General features: G+C 44.1%; 1 protein-coding gene across 6 annotated transcripts in view; it reads right to left on the reverse strand.

Moving 5' to 3' along the window:
* Positions 1 to 14,574, reverse strand: part of rbks (ribokinase) — a 154,535-nt gene that overhangs the window by 30,013 nt on the left and 109,948 nt on the right. For 5 of the 6 annotated variants that reach the window (XM_078212258.1, XM_078212256.1, XM_078212257.1 and 2 more), the window contains one exon: positions 7,064 to 7,252. The exons of the other annotated variant lie outside the window; for it this stretch is intronic. In XM_078212258.1, coding sequence (XP_078068384.1) covers positions 7,064 to 7,252 — 189 coding nt within the window. The remainder of the gene's footprint in view (positions 1 to 7,063; positions 7,253 to 14,574) is intronic. 6 annotated transcript variants of the gene reach the window in all.

Here is a 14,574-nt window from a genome sequence, read left to right on the forward strand (position 1 = left end):
AGTTTAGAAGGGTGAGGGGGGATCTAATTGAAACTTACTGAATACTGAGAGGCCTAGACAGAGTGGATGTGGAGAGGATTTATCCACTAGTGGGAGAGACTAGAACTCGAGGGCACAACCTCAGAGTGAAGGGACGCTCCTTTAAAACTGAGATGAGATGGAATTTCTTCAGCCAGAGGGTGGTGAATCTGTGGAATTCATTGCCACAGAGGGCTGTGGAGGCCAGGTCATTCAGTGTCTTTAAGACAGAGATAGATAGGTTCTTGATTAATAAGGGGATCAGGGATTACGGGAAGAAGGCAGGAGAATGGGGATGAGAAAAATATCAGCCATGATTGAATGGCGGAGCAGACTCGATGGGCCGAGTGGCTTAATTCTGCTCCTATATCTTATGGTCTTATTCATAGAGTATGTAGGGGAGAAGGAAAGGGGAGGGTGCAGAGTATAGTGTTACAGTCATAGCTAGGATGCAAAGAAAGATAAACTCTTTAATGATGTTAAGCTGATAAGAGTTAGAGTACAGTTTTAAAAGCATAGAACGAGAGTAAAAGACAGAATAAGAAGGTATGCTGGGCACAGCTTGCAAGAAATCGCCTCGCTCCGGTGCCACCTTGGCAGAACTGTGGGTCAACCTGTACCACATGGATTGCAGTGGTTCAATAAGCAGCTCACCATCTCCTTCTCAAAGGCAATTAGGGACAGGAAATAACATCCAAGAAAACATTTAAAAACTTCAAAACAAAGTGTCCCCTTTCAGATAACAAGAGTGTATGTTCCCGCAAGAAAAATTAAAGGAACAACGGAGTAATCTAAAGAGGCTTCATGCAACAAGGAAAATTCAGAGGTATCATTGCAAGTGCTTCAACTTTTAAAATGTGTGGATCACGGACTCCTTCCTGCCTGTCGATCGCTTCATCATTGACTTCACCAGATGTGACTTCATTTTCGAGAAGTATATACTGTTGGATATTCTGGAGACTAGAAGAAAGAACATGCATTGATTTAGTGCCTTCCATGACCTCGCACCATCCCAAAGCATTTTACAGCCAATGAAGTCCTTTCTTCAAGTGTAGTCACTGCTGTAATGTCGGGATAGATGGCAGTCACCTTTCATGCTGCACATTTCGACATTAGGCAATGAATGAATGATCAGTTAATATGTTTCAATGATGTTGATTGAGGAATAAATAGGGAAGAAATCCCTTTCTCATCTTCAAAATAGTGTCACGGGATCTTTTACACCCCTCGGAGCGCAGATGGAACCTCAGCTGAATATATTGGCTTGGATCTTTCAGTCAGTAGTGAAGGAATGGTGTGCGCTGTTCAGTTCATTGACAGCTGCTAAATTTCCACAGGCTTTGCAGCAGAGATTTTCCCTGACCGGATATCTTTTCCAGCACTGCGCCCTCTAATAGAGGCCTGTGGCACTTGTGAGCAGGACAAGTAACAGTGAGGCTCTTCAACCAATCTCACTGAGACACGCAAAATCCAAACCAGGAAGCGTATATTAGATTTAACTGAAATACAGAAAATGAAATAAAGATTTGGAAATGCAGATGAGATTAAAGGAAAGATGAAAGAGACCAAGAAAAAGTTTTAAAAAATTTTTTTTAAACTCCAGACATTATTTCAGTATATGCACAGAATTGCCCAACTTAGTCTGTACTGGTGCTTATACTCCACACAAGTCTCCACCTATTCTACCGACTTTATCACAGTCTTCCAGCTTATCTCTCTATTCCCATTTCTATCATGCACTCATCCAACTTTCTGTTGAAAATATCCAAGCTGTTTGTCTTAACCGTTTCCTGTAGTAGCAAGTTCCATGTCCAAACCACTACTAAAGATTTTTTTCATTTCTGTGATACTTCATGTAGTGCCACAGATCACACTGCATCTGTTACTCCCTCTTGTCTATACAAGACTGACTAGAGTTGTCATCCATGACTGCAAAGAACTGTCCTGATCACCAATCAACTGTCCAAATATATGGTTAAAAGTCATCAGCGCAGGCAAGGTGGATGGTGACATGATACACACACCATGCACCTTCCTGGTACCTGGCATCAAAGTGCAGGATTAGTTAATAGGTGTGGCAATTATTAGGATTAAAAAGTATTTTCTATTCATAAAATTTGGCAGGGAGGGTGAGGTATAATTGTATAGACAATTTAGTGGCACATGAATTCTCTAATTGCACTTGTGATGAACCCTACAAGCACTGGTCAATTCTCTTCCTGTCTGTTTCCATTACAAAGGATCTGAATTGCTCAGCAGCACCCCAAAATACAGCATTCACGATGCAGCTGTGAACAGTTGTCGAGCTAATGTGACAAAGATCCCCCTGGTGCTGTCTGCAAGAATCCAGTCGCAAAGAAATCCAGGGCTGTAGTGACTTTGACTTGCACAGACAGTGCTGTTCTCTTGGTGGAAGTGAAACTGGAAGTGAGTCGCTGGTCTTTAAGCATCCGTTGCAATATTTCCCCAACAGATTGTAGCAGAAGCCCAGCTTTCTGAGGCATGAATAGTCAGAAGAGTTTAAGCATGCCGTGCATGGTTTGGAGATCCTGGTAGTGCTAGAAACACATATTGAAGCACCTTCTGCGATGCCCACTTCAGAAGTCTCTGATTTAGCCATTTCCTGAATGCGATACTTTGAGCAGAGCGGGATGGAACTAACAGCAAAAGAACCGCCTGAATCTTCAAAGCACTAAAGAAAAAGATATATTGCCAAAGTAATACTAATCTTTAGCATCAGCACATAAAATGGCCTTCTTATTGCGCCATCTCTCTCAGAGAACCCTTCTGCAGGATCAACGACCACGTGCATCGTGGTGGCGATTAACTGGAGTGAGGTTGGGGCAGAAACTGGGGCAATGACTCCAACAATGAGTTATGCCTGCTCGACTCCAATTATATCTGGTGCACCAGACTTGTTGAAGGCAACTGGGCTCCTTTTTGGGAGCATGAGTCATAGAGGTTTACAGCATGGAAACAGGCCCTTCGGCCCAACTTGCCGCCCCTTTTTTTTTAACCACTAAGCTAGTCCCAATTGCCCGCGTTTAGCCCATATCCCTCTATACCCATCCCATATTCCTCTGTAATGCATGGTAATTTGGAGGAAAAAAATACATTGTAACGTACAGAATCTATTGAGACTGCACTCAACACAGAAGTTGGGGTTTTATGCAATTGGCCATTCAGGGCAGGATTGCAATCTTTTGAACAAATACTATCAAAAATTAATGATGCTGCATTACAAACTGCCTTACACATTACAATTTTAATAAAGTTAAATGTGTGCTTTTCCATTTCATTTGCAGGATTAGGGAGTCTGGTATGATGTTGCTTTTGATCTCAACAATATCTCAACTCGACAATTTTTAACAATGTTCTCCCGTCCTTTCTTGACTTTTCAACCAAGCCCAAACCTGTTCTCTCACCCCAACACGCATACACATGTTCTGTGGTGAGCAGACAGAAATCAGGAATAGGAAGCCTTGGCTGATTTTGTCCCTCCCTTGTCTAGTGGAGCCAAGGTCACTCGTTGCTAAGCTGCTGCTGATTCAAGTGTGATCAGCCGACTTAGCTCCAACCAGGGTCCACGCCAGGTATTTTCTGGCCCTGTGTGTGGCTCAGGCCTATATCTAGTAATACATTGCAGAACTTAAGACGACATGATGTAACCAGTTTGCAATGAGATTGCTGGATGTACGCGCACAGGCTCTTTATTTTAACTATAGACTCAGTTTGTGCAGCCGAGCCCAGTTGTCAGGGAAGCATAACAACTTGAAGCTACAACACTAAGGTTGTAATGCAGGCAATTGTAATACAGTATCAAAATTACCCCATCATTACTGTATAGTTATCACATAACATCAGAACTGAAGTTATAATTATTGTGTTGACCCAAAAGATTTGCAGGGTTAAGAACAGATGTTTGAGGATCTGTCATGTCACCCTTAGTGTTAGATAACTTGCTGAGGGACTTGCTCTGGTGGATGACAGGAGATGGATTAACTGTCTTACATTGTGTACTTTAGTTTAATGGAAGACCTGAAATAACTTGCAAGAACACTCCAGTAAGCAGTTAACAGGCTTTGATTTTGATTACCCTTACATAATACTGTATTGAAAAAGTGGCCAAAGATTAATTAAATGCTAATGCAATCATCATGTTGTATCATGTTAATGACGTACAGCCTACGGGACTAGATGCAGTAAAAGCACCTTGTATTGTGTAAAGCACCTGGGGAAAATGTTTCGTTGTATTTAACAGGGCCATTTCTTTCAAATAAAACACATCATTGTATAAAATGCCAAGAACTCCATTCACATGCTCCCCCCCCACCCCCTGCCCCGCCACACCTGAAATTTGAATTCACTTTTCATCTTCAGAGGCTGACTGAGGTCTGGAGATGCCTTTTATAGAACTTGCTGTATTTAAACTTTGCATTGTGCTCTGCAAAACTGTGGTGGCAATGATGACCCATAATGGTTTATACAAAGGCAGCAATTTAAACGGCAAAGCTGAATTGGTAAAGTTTACCAACTGAGAGGAAGGCAGACTACACATCATCACCAATCACTGGCTCCTAAGCTTGACGCTTGACTTCTTTGGACTCCTGTTCTTATAGGAAAGGGGCTGGATAAGCATTACACTCATGTGGATGCATTGTGGAATATATCAGAAAACAGTCTCGGAGCTGATCTCAGCATCCTGAGATTTTCCAAGGGTTGGCCTGGGAGGGAACGGAAAAGCTGCTTGCTGCAAGTTAGTGGACTTTAATGAGCTAATTTGTTCCAGGTGAAGGACTGTACCTTAACGTGATGTCCATGGCTACCTTCCTCATTGTTTCAGCTCCTGGTCTTTGGAGGAGTTGTCTGCCCTATCCGGCAAGCAGTGGCAGGCCCTGACAAGGCTGCTACCTGCCTTTGTCACTGGCACCTCTTGGGAGATGCTCAATATCACTAATCGGGCACCAGGTTCAGCTCCAGTCCAATTAGGACATTTAAATTTAAAAATAGCACAGAGAGTGACACAGTTGAGACATCGGCTCGGGACGCAGACTGGGTTTCCAACCCTGCTTTGGGGCGGCACGATGGCACAATGGTTAGCTCTGCTGCCTCACAGCGCCAGGGACCCGGGTTTGATTCCCGGCTTGGGTCAGTGCCTATGTGGAGTTTGCACGTTCTCCCCGTGTCTACATGGGTTTCCTCCGGGTGCTCCAGTTTCCTCCCACAGTCCTGCCCTGGTTCAATCTACCAAAATGCATCACCGCGCATTTGTCTAAATTAAACTCCATCTGCCATTCATCAGCCCACTGGCCCAATTGATCAAGATCCCGTTGCAATTGAAGATAACTTTCTTCACTGTGCGGGTTCGATTGATTAGCCATGCTAAATTATCCCTTGGTGTCAGGGGGACTAGCAGGGTAAATATGTGGGGTTACGGGGATAGGGCCTGGATGGGATTGTTGTCCGTGCAGGCTCAATGGGCTGAATGGCCTCCTTCTGCACTACAGGAATTCTATGATTCTATGAAATGCAAATGATGATTTATTATCCTCCTGCTTTGTTTGTCCAATAACGAGCTGAGATAGTTGTGCCCTCTCTAACTTTTAAAGTAGGGTAGAAGTTTATAAGAAAAATCTTGAAGAGGATGATGTTGCTCCTGAATGATTTGTGTTGGTTTGTCTTTGTCGGTCAGGAACAGTGGCACAGTGGTTAGCACTGCTGCATCACAGCGCCAGGGACCCAAGTTCAATTCCTGGCTTGGGTCACTGTCTGTGTGGAGTTTGCACATTCTCCTCGTGTCTGTGTGGGTTTCCTCCGAGTGCTCTGGTTTCCTCCCACAGTCTGAAAGACATGCTGGTTAGGTACATTGACCCGAATAGGCGCCGAACTATGGCGACTAGGGGAATTTCACAGTAACTTCATTGCAGTGTTAATGTAAGCCTTACTTGTGACACTAATAAATAAACTTTAACTTTAGAGGAAAGGTTTCTGTCCTAAAACAGAAAATGCTGAAGAAGCTCAGCAGGTCTGCCAACATCTGTGGAGAGAGAACAGAGACAACATTTCTAATCTGGATCCAGACTCAAAATGTAGGCTCTGTTCTCTCTCCACAGATGCTTATCAGACCTGCTGACTTTCTCTCGCATTTTCTCTTTTTCTTTCAGATTCCAGCACCTGGAGTATTTTGCCATCAAGCTTTCTGTTGTTGTCGGTTAACCTGGCTTAATTCAGCTCTGCCTTCCCCATCTCATGGCAGGCTAGGCATTGTTTTCTTCACCTTACATGAAACTTAACAGCGAACAAATTGTTATCACAATATAAACGGAAAATACGGGGATGCTGGAATCTGAAACTAAAACAGAAAGTGTTGGAAAATCTCAGCAGGTCTGACAGCATCTGTGGAGAGAGAATAGAGCCAATGTTTCGCGTCTAGATGACCCTTCGTCAGAGCAAACAAATTGTGCCTATCTGAGTCCTGTTGGGAGATCCAACTGGCGTACGTTGAAGGGCATATTCCAGTTTAAACCAGTTGCAACACATCAAGGTAAATTCCTCACCTGTTTGGTGTCAGCTGAATCAGGAACTCCTGGAATTGGTGTAATGTTAAATCTCCAAAAGGAACAGTACGCACAAGAAATACTTTGAAAGTGAGGTAAAGGGGAACATTGGGTGTCAAAGATCGAGAAGGCAAATTTCACCAGTCCCACAGAAGCAATCAATCGAGACATTGAAAATTTTGAGCAATTTAAAATATGCACAGGTTGTAAACTTCCATCCCTTTTATTACAGTACCTTAGCTCCAGGCAAACTGCTCAGCTATGCATTATTCTCAAAAGGTTTTTTGTAATTTGAAATATCATCTAACTTCTTGTTTGCAATAAAAGTTGAAGCCTTTGAACTGTGAATTGTCAAGGAATGCAAGAGTGATATCATGTTTAACCACAAAATAGTCTCCATCCTCTGGCCAGAGGTTTGCATGGTTAGTCACAGCGCTTTGTTCTTTCAATTAAGCCCTGGGGCAAAGCTATTAAATCACGAAGCATACCGTGGTATCCACTGCCTTTACTTTTTTTGTGGGAATGTAGTGAGGAGTCCGCTTGTCCAACGACATCAGCACACTGCCCTCTGCTCCCAGAGTGATGATCACAGACCTGCAGCCTTTCTCCAGCAGTGCGGATCCTGCCTTTCCAGCACTCGCCACGCTGCAAACTTCAATGCCTGTCAAAATCTCTGCCTGCAACAGAACAACAGGATGCTTGCTAGGATTTGATACATTTGATCTTAATAGGCACTTTCCTCCTTTACATTTCACTTTTATATGCAAGAGCCCTAAAGTTTGGATTAGAAAGGGAAGACCACAAATACCTGAAGACTAAAATCCAAGTACGACATGAAGGATAGCACAGTGGTTAGCACTGCTGCTTCACAGCTCCAGGGTCCCGGGTTCGATTCCCAGCTCGGGTCACTGTCTGTGTGGAGTTTGCACATTCTCCTCGTGTCTGTGTGGGTTTCCTCCGGGTGCTCCGGTTTCCTCCCACATCCAAAGATGTGCAGGTTAGGTTGATTGGCCAGGTTAAAAATTGCCCCTTAGAATCCTGGGATGCGTAGATTAGTGGGTAAATATGTGGGGGTAGGGCCTGGGTGGGATTGTGGTCGGTGCGGACTCGATGGGCCGAATGGCCTCCTTCTGCACTGTAGGGTTTCTATGATTCTATGATATTTGAAAAATACACTGTTTTTTGAGTACCCTTCATGAAATGATAAGAGGTGGAAACTTGAAACATTAACACGACATATATTTACTTCTTTCAACTGCATTACTAGCCAATGGTTTACTTGAGAGAGCTTTCTTCCAATGACGGGTGACTTGTCAACATTGCAACGTGCAAGACTTCACCTGAGGCAGCGGTTTTTGGTTTCGCTGATTTCAAAAGGGGCAAAGTTGAGATCATTATGGAATCTAAGAACAGACTCTTTCCTTACTGATCAGTTGCAAACCGCTATTCTATCTCCAAGGATTAAATGTTCCACACTACAGTCACAAGGATTGGACATGTAGACATGTTCCCACTCCCTCCCTCACCCACAGAGATAAAGCTATTGAATACACAGTCTAAAACTTTCTCTTAGATCCAGAACAAAGAGAGAAATTCCTGATTTAATCACACTCATCTGTCATCCCATTCCACTGCTAATCTGTGAAGAACCTGAGGGTATTCTCCACATCACACTTACTATAAAAATTGAACTTTTTGATGCTGTAGCTTATCTCTGTAACAATTTTGATTTGATTATGATTGTCACATGTATTGGTAAACAGTGAAAAGTATTGTTTCCTGCGTGCTATACAGAGAAAGCATACTGTTCATTAAGAAGGGAAGGAGAGGGTGCAGAATATCATGTTGCAGTCATAGAACATCGTGTTGCAATCATGTTTCACCTCATTGCCCTGATACTCAAAAAGAAAAAGATTTATGGTGTCAAAAACATTAGTGATGATAATTGTTAGTGCTGCCATGCCTCAATATAAGAGAGAATAAAGTAAAAAGTTTATTTATTAGTCACAAGGAAGCTTACACTCATACTGCAATGAGGTTACTGTGAAAATCCCCTAGTCACCACACTCCGGTGCCTGTTCTGGTACACGGAAGGAGAACTTAGCATGGCCAATTCACCTAACCAGCACGTCTTTCGGACTGTGGGAGGAAACCGGAGCACCTGGAGGAAACCCACGCAGATACAGGGAGAATGTGCAGACTCTGCACAGACAGTGACCCAAGCTGGGAATCGAACCCAGGTCCCTGGAGCTGTGAGGCAGCAGTGCTAACCACTGTGCCGCCCCGATAGGAGGATAGAAGGGGGAGAAAAAGGCAATAGAAATACAAGCATGCTTTAAAGTGAGAAAGGGCACATTGGTATCCTGTGCCAACTTTAGGCTGAGTGCAACTTAAGCCCAAAAACTGGAGGTAGAAAATGCAAGGACTTTAAAAATGTTTAGTGGTGCTGTTTGAGTGATAAATATTGGTCAAGAAACAGACAGAACTCCCTTTGAAATGCTGCCATGAGATATTTTATTTGTATCTCTGATGAAACCTCCAGCAGTGCAGCACTCCTGCAATACTGGAGTGTCAGCCTAGATTTTTTGCTCAAGTCTCTGGAGCATGATTTGAACCCACAGCTCTGATGCAGAAGCTAATACTGACTTAAGGCTAACAGAGTTTGAGGAGCTCCAGGGTCCCGGGTTCGATTCCCGGCTCGGGTCACTGTCTGTGTGGAGTTTGCACATTCTCCTCGTGTCTGCGTGGGTTTCCTCCGGGTGCTCCGGTTTCCTCCCACTGTCCAAAGATGTGCGGGTTAGGTTGATTGGCCAGGTTAAAAATTGCCCCTTAGAGTCCTGAGATGCGTAGGTTAGAGGGATTAGCGGGTAAATATGTGGGGGTAGGGCCTGGGTGGGATTGTGGTCGGTGCAGACTCGATGGGCCGAATGGCCTCCTTCTGCACTGTAGCGTTTCTATGATTTCTATGATTTCTAGTGCAGTGGTTGTGCTTCAGGGAGGAACTTTGCAAGCCAGGATTGCTCTTGTTTGCAATCTTGTCACTCCACGCTGGAAAGTGCAAAGTTCGGATTTTGGTTTTGTCATGCATTGTGGTTAAACTGCTATTTGGGCTTTAACATGAGGAATGACCATCTGGATGGGGTATCAGAGGGTTACCAGTGCTTGGTAAGAAATATAAATATGCATAACATTTTCCATGACAATTAGCAATGACTGGATTTATACAGCAAGGTCTCTGTACCATCAAACTGTGTATTTGCATTGTTTGTTCATTTGCATTGTTGCAGTGAAATGTCAGACACAGTAAACACAAAGTGATGCAATCACCATTGGAATAAAAGGGGAATACCTGACAGGGATGATTGTTAATGCTGGTAAACTCTAAAATGAGCTTTAGCACACAGGTGCCATCATCAAGTTCCCCTACATACTGGTATTTGCAAGGCTTTTCCTCTCATTTGCCCTGATGACGTGAAGCTGACTTAATACACATGTTGGCATTTACAATCACTAGAGTCAGAGAGGTGAATTTCCCTTCCCTTTTTATTTAGACCACAATAGCTGTGAGGTTGCCATGGAGTGCTTCATTCCCAGTGAAATAAAAAGCTAATGAAGTATCATAAATCCTGCCATCAAGGTTTTTCATACAACAGTTGCCAGACAGCTGGCCATAGCAATGTTCCTTTACAGCAAACCTGTTGCCTCATTTCTCCTGCAAAGTACTCAACCGAGGCGCACTCGCATGCCAAATGTAATAAATGTTAATTAGTAGCACGTCATATGTGAAGGTCAGTGCTTTTTCTTAGTGGGTTTACTGACACGTTTTGAATCATCCAGGAGAAAATATTTAGTCAGATTTACCAAAATGAAATCTCCAATTTTCCACAAGTCATTAGTTGCTACACATGTCGAGTGCAGCTGTCATTCTAAAATGTCAGATAAGCTGCTCGTCACCATGGGGAGTTAGTTAGAGGTCGTGTTGGAATGGTACAATACATGGCCCAGGGCGGGGAGGAGCCCCAGAGCGTGAAATCTTACATTCACCTTGATTACATTGATGTTGTTAAATGAACAAATTAAATGTTATGTTCCGTTGGTAGAAAACCCCAGCACAGAACACAACCAGTCCAAAGAGGGAACTTTCTTAGGGGGCAATGATTCCCATGGCGGACGGGATGGGAAAATTCCCCCAAAGAGTCTGAAAAAAAGATTTACATTTATATAATGTCTTTCCATGACCTTGGGTCATCTCCAAGCATTCCATAGCCAATTAAATCCTTTGAAGTGTAATCACTGTTGCTGTGGGAAACGTAACAGACAATTTACGCATAGCAAGGTTCCACAAACAGCAATGTGATAATGGTTAGATGATCTGTTTTACAGATATTGGCTGCAAATATTGACCAGTTTTTCAGGGAGAGCTCCTCAATCTATGAGTGGGCCAATGTAATTTCTAAACTTCCACTCCTGACAACCATTCCCTCAATGTTATAACTTACTGCCCTTAAATGTTACAGCTGACTCCTGCGGTCAATAACTTGATATTGGCATCTTCACTTGGGTAAGCTGCTGAGTCATTTATGAGGTCTCAGTTCTGCAACGCTAAAGTCTATGCCCAAAAACAAGGACAGAGGGCAGGGTTCTCTGGCCTTCCATCAGCATTCTTCTTGGCAGCAGGAGGCAGCGCCCCATTTGCGGACGGAAGATTCTCCTGGTCCTGCAGCTATCAATGGGAATTCCCACTGAAGCTACCCCACATCGCCGGAAAAGCAGAGAATCCCGCCAGTGTGAACTGCCAGAGAATTCCAGACAGAATCATTTCTAATCCAAGAGGTTGATGAGAACCCTAATCCCATTCCCCTCTCCTTCTTCATAGCCATGCAAATTCTTCCCTTCAAATATTAATCTGCTTCCACCACCATTTCAGGCAAAGCATCCCAGCTCTTGACAACTCGCGAAATAAATCTCCCCATCTCTCATTTCTTTTGCCAATTACCTTACTTACGTATGTTCGCCATTGTACAGTGTTGCCTCGCGTCACTGTTTGTGTGGAGTTTGCATATTCTCCCCGTGTCTGAGTGGGTTTCTTCCGGATGCTCCGGTTTCCTCCCACAGTCCAAAGATGTGCACATGGACAGTCACCTGAGGCTGGAATTGTACCTGGGACCCTGGCGCTGTGAGGCAGCAATGCTAACCACTGTGCCACCGTGCTGCTCCCAGTTCATAATTTTGAAAGCCCTGATGACATTTTCCCTTCACCACCTCTCTGTTTTATAGAGTTCAATCAACCCGTGTAAAGATACACTTTCAAAGGCTTCATTTGTGAATACAAAAAGGATTTGTCAATAAGAAAACAGCAGCCCCATGACTACACCTAGCTCCCTACATGTTTCTTGCCTAAGAGGACTCCACCCCCTGTGGTGATTACCCACTCTGAGTCCCAATTGGCCCACCCAAGGCATGTAATTCTTACTCTGCTGTGCTGCCCTTAAAGGGACAGTCACTACAAATCACCACCCCCAACTTCTTTAGATTCTCAGCACAATGATTCCCGCAACCTCTCCAATGCTTAAAATCCTTCCAAAAATGTGGTGTCCAAAACTGGACAAAATGCATCAGTTGGAGCCTAACCAATGATTTATACAGGTTTAACCCAAGTACTTGGTTTTTGTACTCCTGTATTACAAATGTCAATGATCCCTAGTGCGTTTTACATTCTTCTCAGCTTGTCCTGCCACCTTCAGAGATTTGTGCACATACAAATTTCTGTTTTCTTTCTCTTTAATATGACCATTTAGTTCATATTGCCTTTCATTCTTTCTACCAAATGGATCACTTTGCTGCACTAAATTGCAATACCCAAATATCTACCCATTTCACCAGTCTTTCTTTTGTCTCGAAGTCCATTTCTACACCCTCACTGATGATTAAATTTCCAACTTCTGCATCATCTTCACCACTGAAATGATACTCTGTACAAAGTCATTAATAATCACATTCCAAATCCTTTCCACCTCCTCGAATGCACAAGTAAGGAGTATTATGGAGTACTGAAATAAAAACAGAAAATGTTGAGATACTCCTGTCAGGCAGCATCTGCGAAGAGAAACAGAGTTAGCGTCAATGGCCTTTTGAATTTGTATTATGGTGTACTCTCCACTTCCACTCATGGCCTGCAAATATTCCTGTGTTCTGGCTACATCAGGCTGGCGCCTCATTTTTAGGTGTGCCTGGTGTTGTTCCTGGCATGCCCTCCTGCGCTCCTCATTAACCAATTTGTCCCCCCGGCTTGATGGTAATGATAGAGTGAGTGATATGCTGTGCAATGAGGTTATAGATTGTGGTTTAATACAATTCTGTTGCTGCGTGTGGTCCAGGGTGCCTCATGGATGCCCAGTTTTGAGCACTAGATTTGTTTGAAATCTATCCCATTTAGCATGGTTGTAGTGCCTCACAACATTATGGAGGGCATTTGCAATGTGAAGACGGGACTTCATCCCCACAAGGTTTGTGCGGAGGTCACTCCTAGAATCACAGAATCCCTACAGTACAGAAGGAGGCCATTTGACCCATCTAACTTGCACCGACAACAATCCCACCCAGGCCCTATCCCCATAACCCCACACATTTACCCTGCTAATCTCCCTGACACTAAGGGGTAATTTAGCATGGCCAAATCATCCTAACCAGCACATCTTTGGACTGTGGGAGGAAACCGGAGCATCCGGAAGAAACCCGCTCAGACACGGGGAGAATGTGCAAACTCCACACAAACAGTGACGCGAGGCTGGAATCGAACCCAGATCCCTGGAGTTATGAGGCAACACTGCTATCCACTCTGCCACCTTGTTGCCCCTGGCATGGGCAGGTGCATTTGTGACAAGTAGATTGGTGAGGACCAGATCAAGTAGGTCTTTCCCTTTTGTTGGTCCTTTGACTTCCTGCCACAGAGTAGGAAGTGTAACAGCACCAGGTTAAAGTCCAACAGGTTTATTTGGTAGCAAAAGCCACAACTATCGATATGCGCGATCTTCTTGGAGATCCTCTCCACTTGGAGCCGGCAGGTGTGGCTTTTGCGACCAAATAAACCTGTTGGACTTTAACCTGGTGTTGTTAAACTTCTTACTGTGTTTACCCCAGTCCAACACCGGCATCTCCACATCATTCCTGCCACAGAACCAGTTTAGCAGCTATATCTTGAGAGCTCAGCCAGCTCAGTCCATCGTGGTACTACCGAGTCACTCTTGGCGATGAACATTGAAGTCTCCCACCCAGAGTACATTCTGTGTCCCTGCCACCCTCAGTGCTTCCTCCAAGTGGCATTCAGCAAGGAAGAGTACTGATTCATCAGCTGAGGGTAGCAGTTGCAATCAGCAGGATTCTGGAGTCAATGTTGAGAACGTCCAGAGCAACTCCCGCCTGATTGTATACCACTCTGTTGCCAGCTCCGGTGCATATACTGTCGCGGGACAGTGTATACCAAGGGATCCTGATGGTGGTGTCTGGGAGATTGTCTGTAAGGTATGATTCGGTGAGTGTGACTATGTCAGGCTGCTGCATGACTAGTCTGTGGGATAGTTCTCCCAATTTTGGCACAAGTCCCCAGATGTTAGTAAGGGAGACTTCTCAGATGGATGGGACTGGGTGTATGTACTGTTGCCATTTCCAGTGCCTAATCTGATGCTTGGTGGGCCATCTGCTTTCATTCCTCATCAAAATTTGCGTAGTGGTTTGATACAACTGAGTGGCTTGCTAGACCATTTCAGAAAGTCAACCACATGTGGGTCTGGAGTCACATGTAGGCCAGACCAGATATGGATGGCAGATTTCCTTTCCTAAAGGACATTGGTGAACTGGATGGATTTTTACGACAATCGACCAAGGTTTCATGCTCATCACTACCGAGTCTAGCTTTCAATTCCAGATTTATTATTTGTATTTAGATTCTACCAGCTGCCATGGTGGGATTTTAACCGATGTCCCCAGAGCATTAGGCTGG

The sequence above is a fragment of the Mustelus asterias genome, chromosome 5 (genome assembly GCF_964213995.1).
Source record: "Mustelus asterias chromosome 5, sMusAst1.hap1.1, whole genome shotgun sequence".
In the NCBI taxonomy this organism is placed as follows: domain Eukaryota; kingdom Metazoa; phylum Chordata; class Chondrichthyes; order Carcharhiniformes; family Triakidae; genus Mustelus; species Mustelus asterias.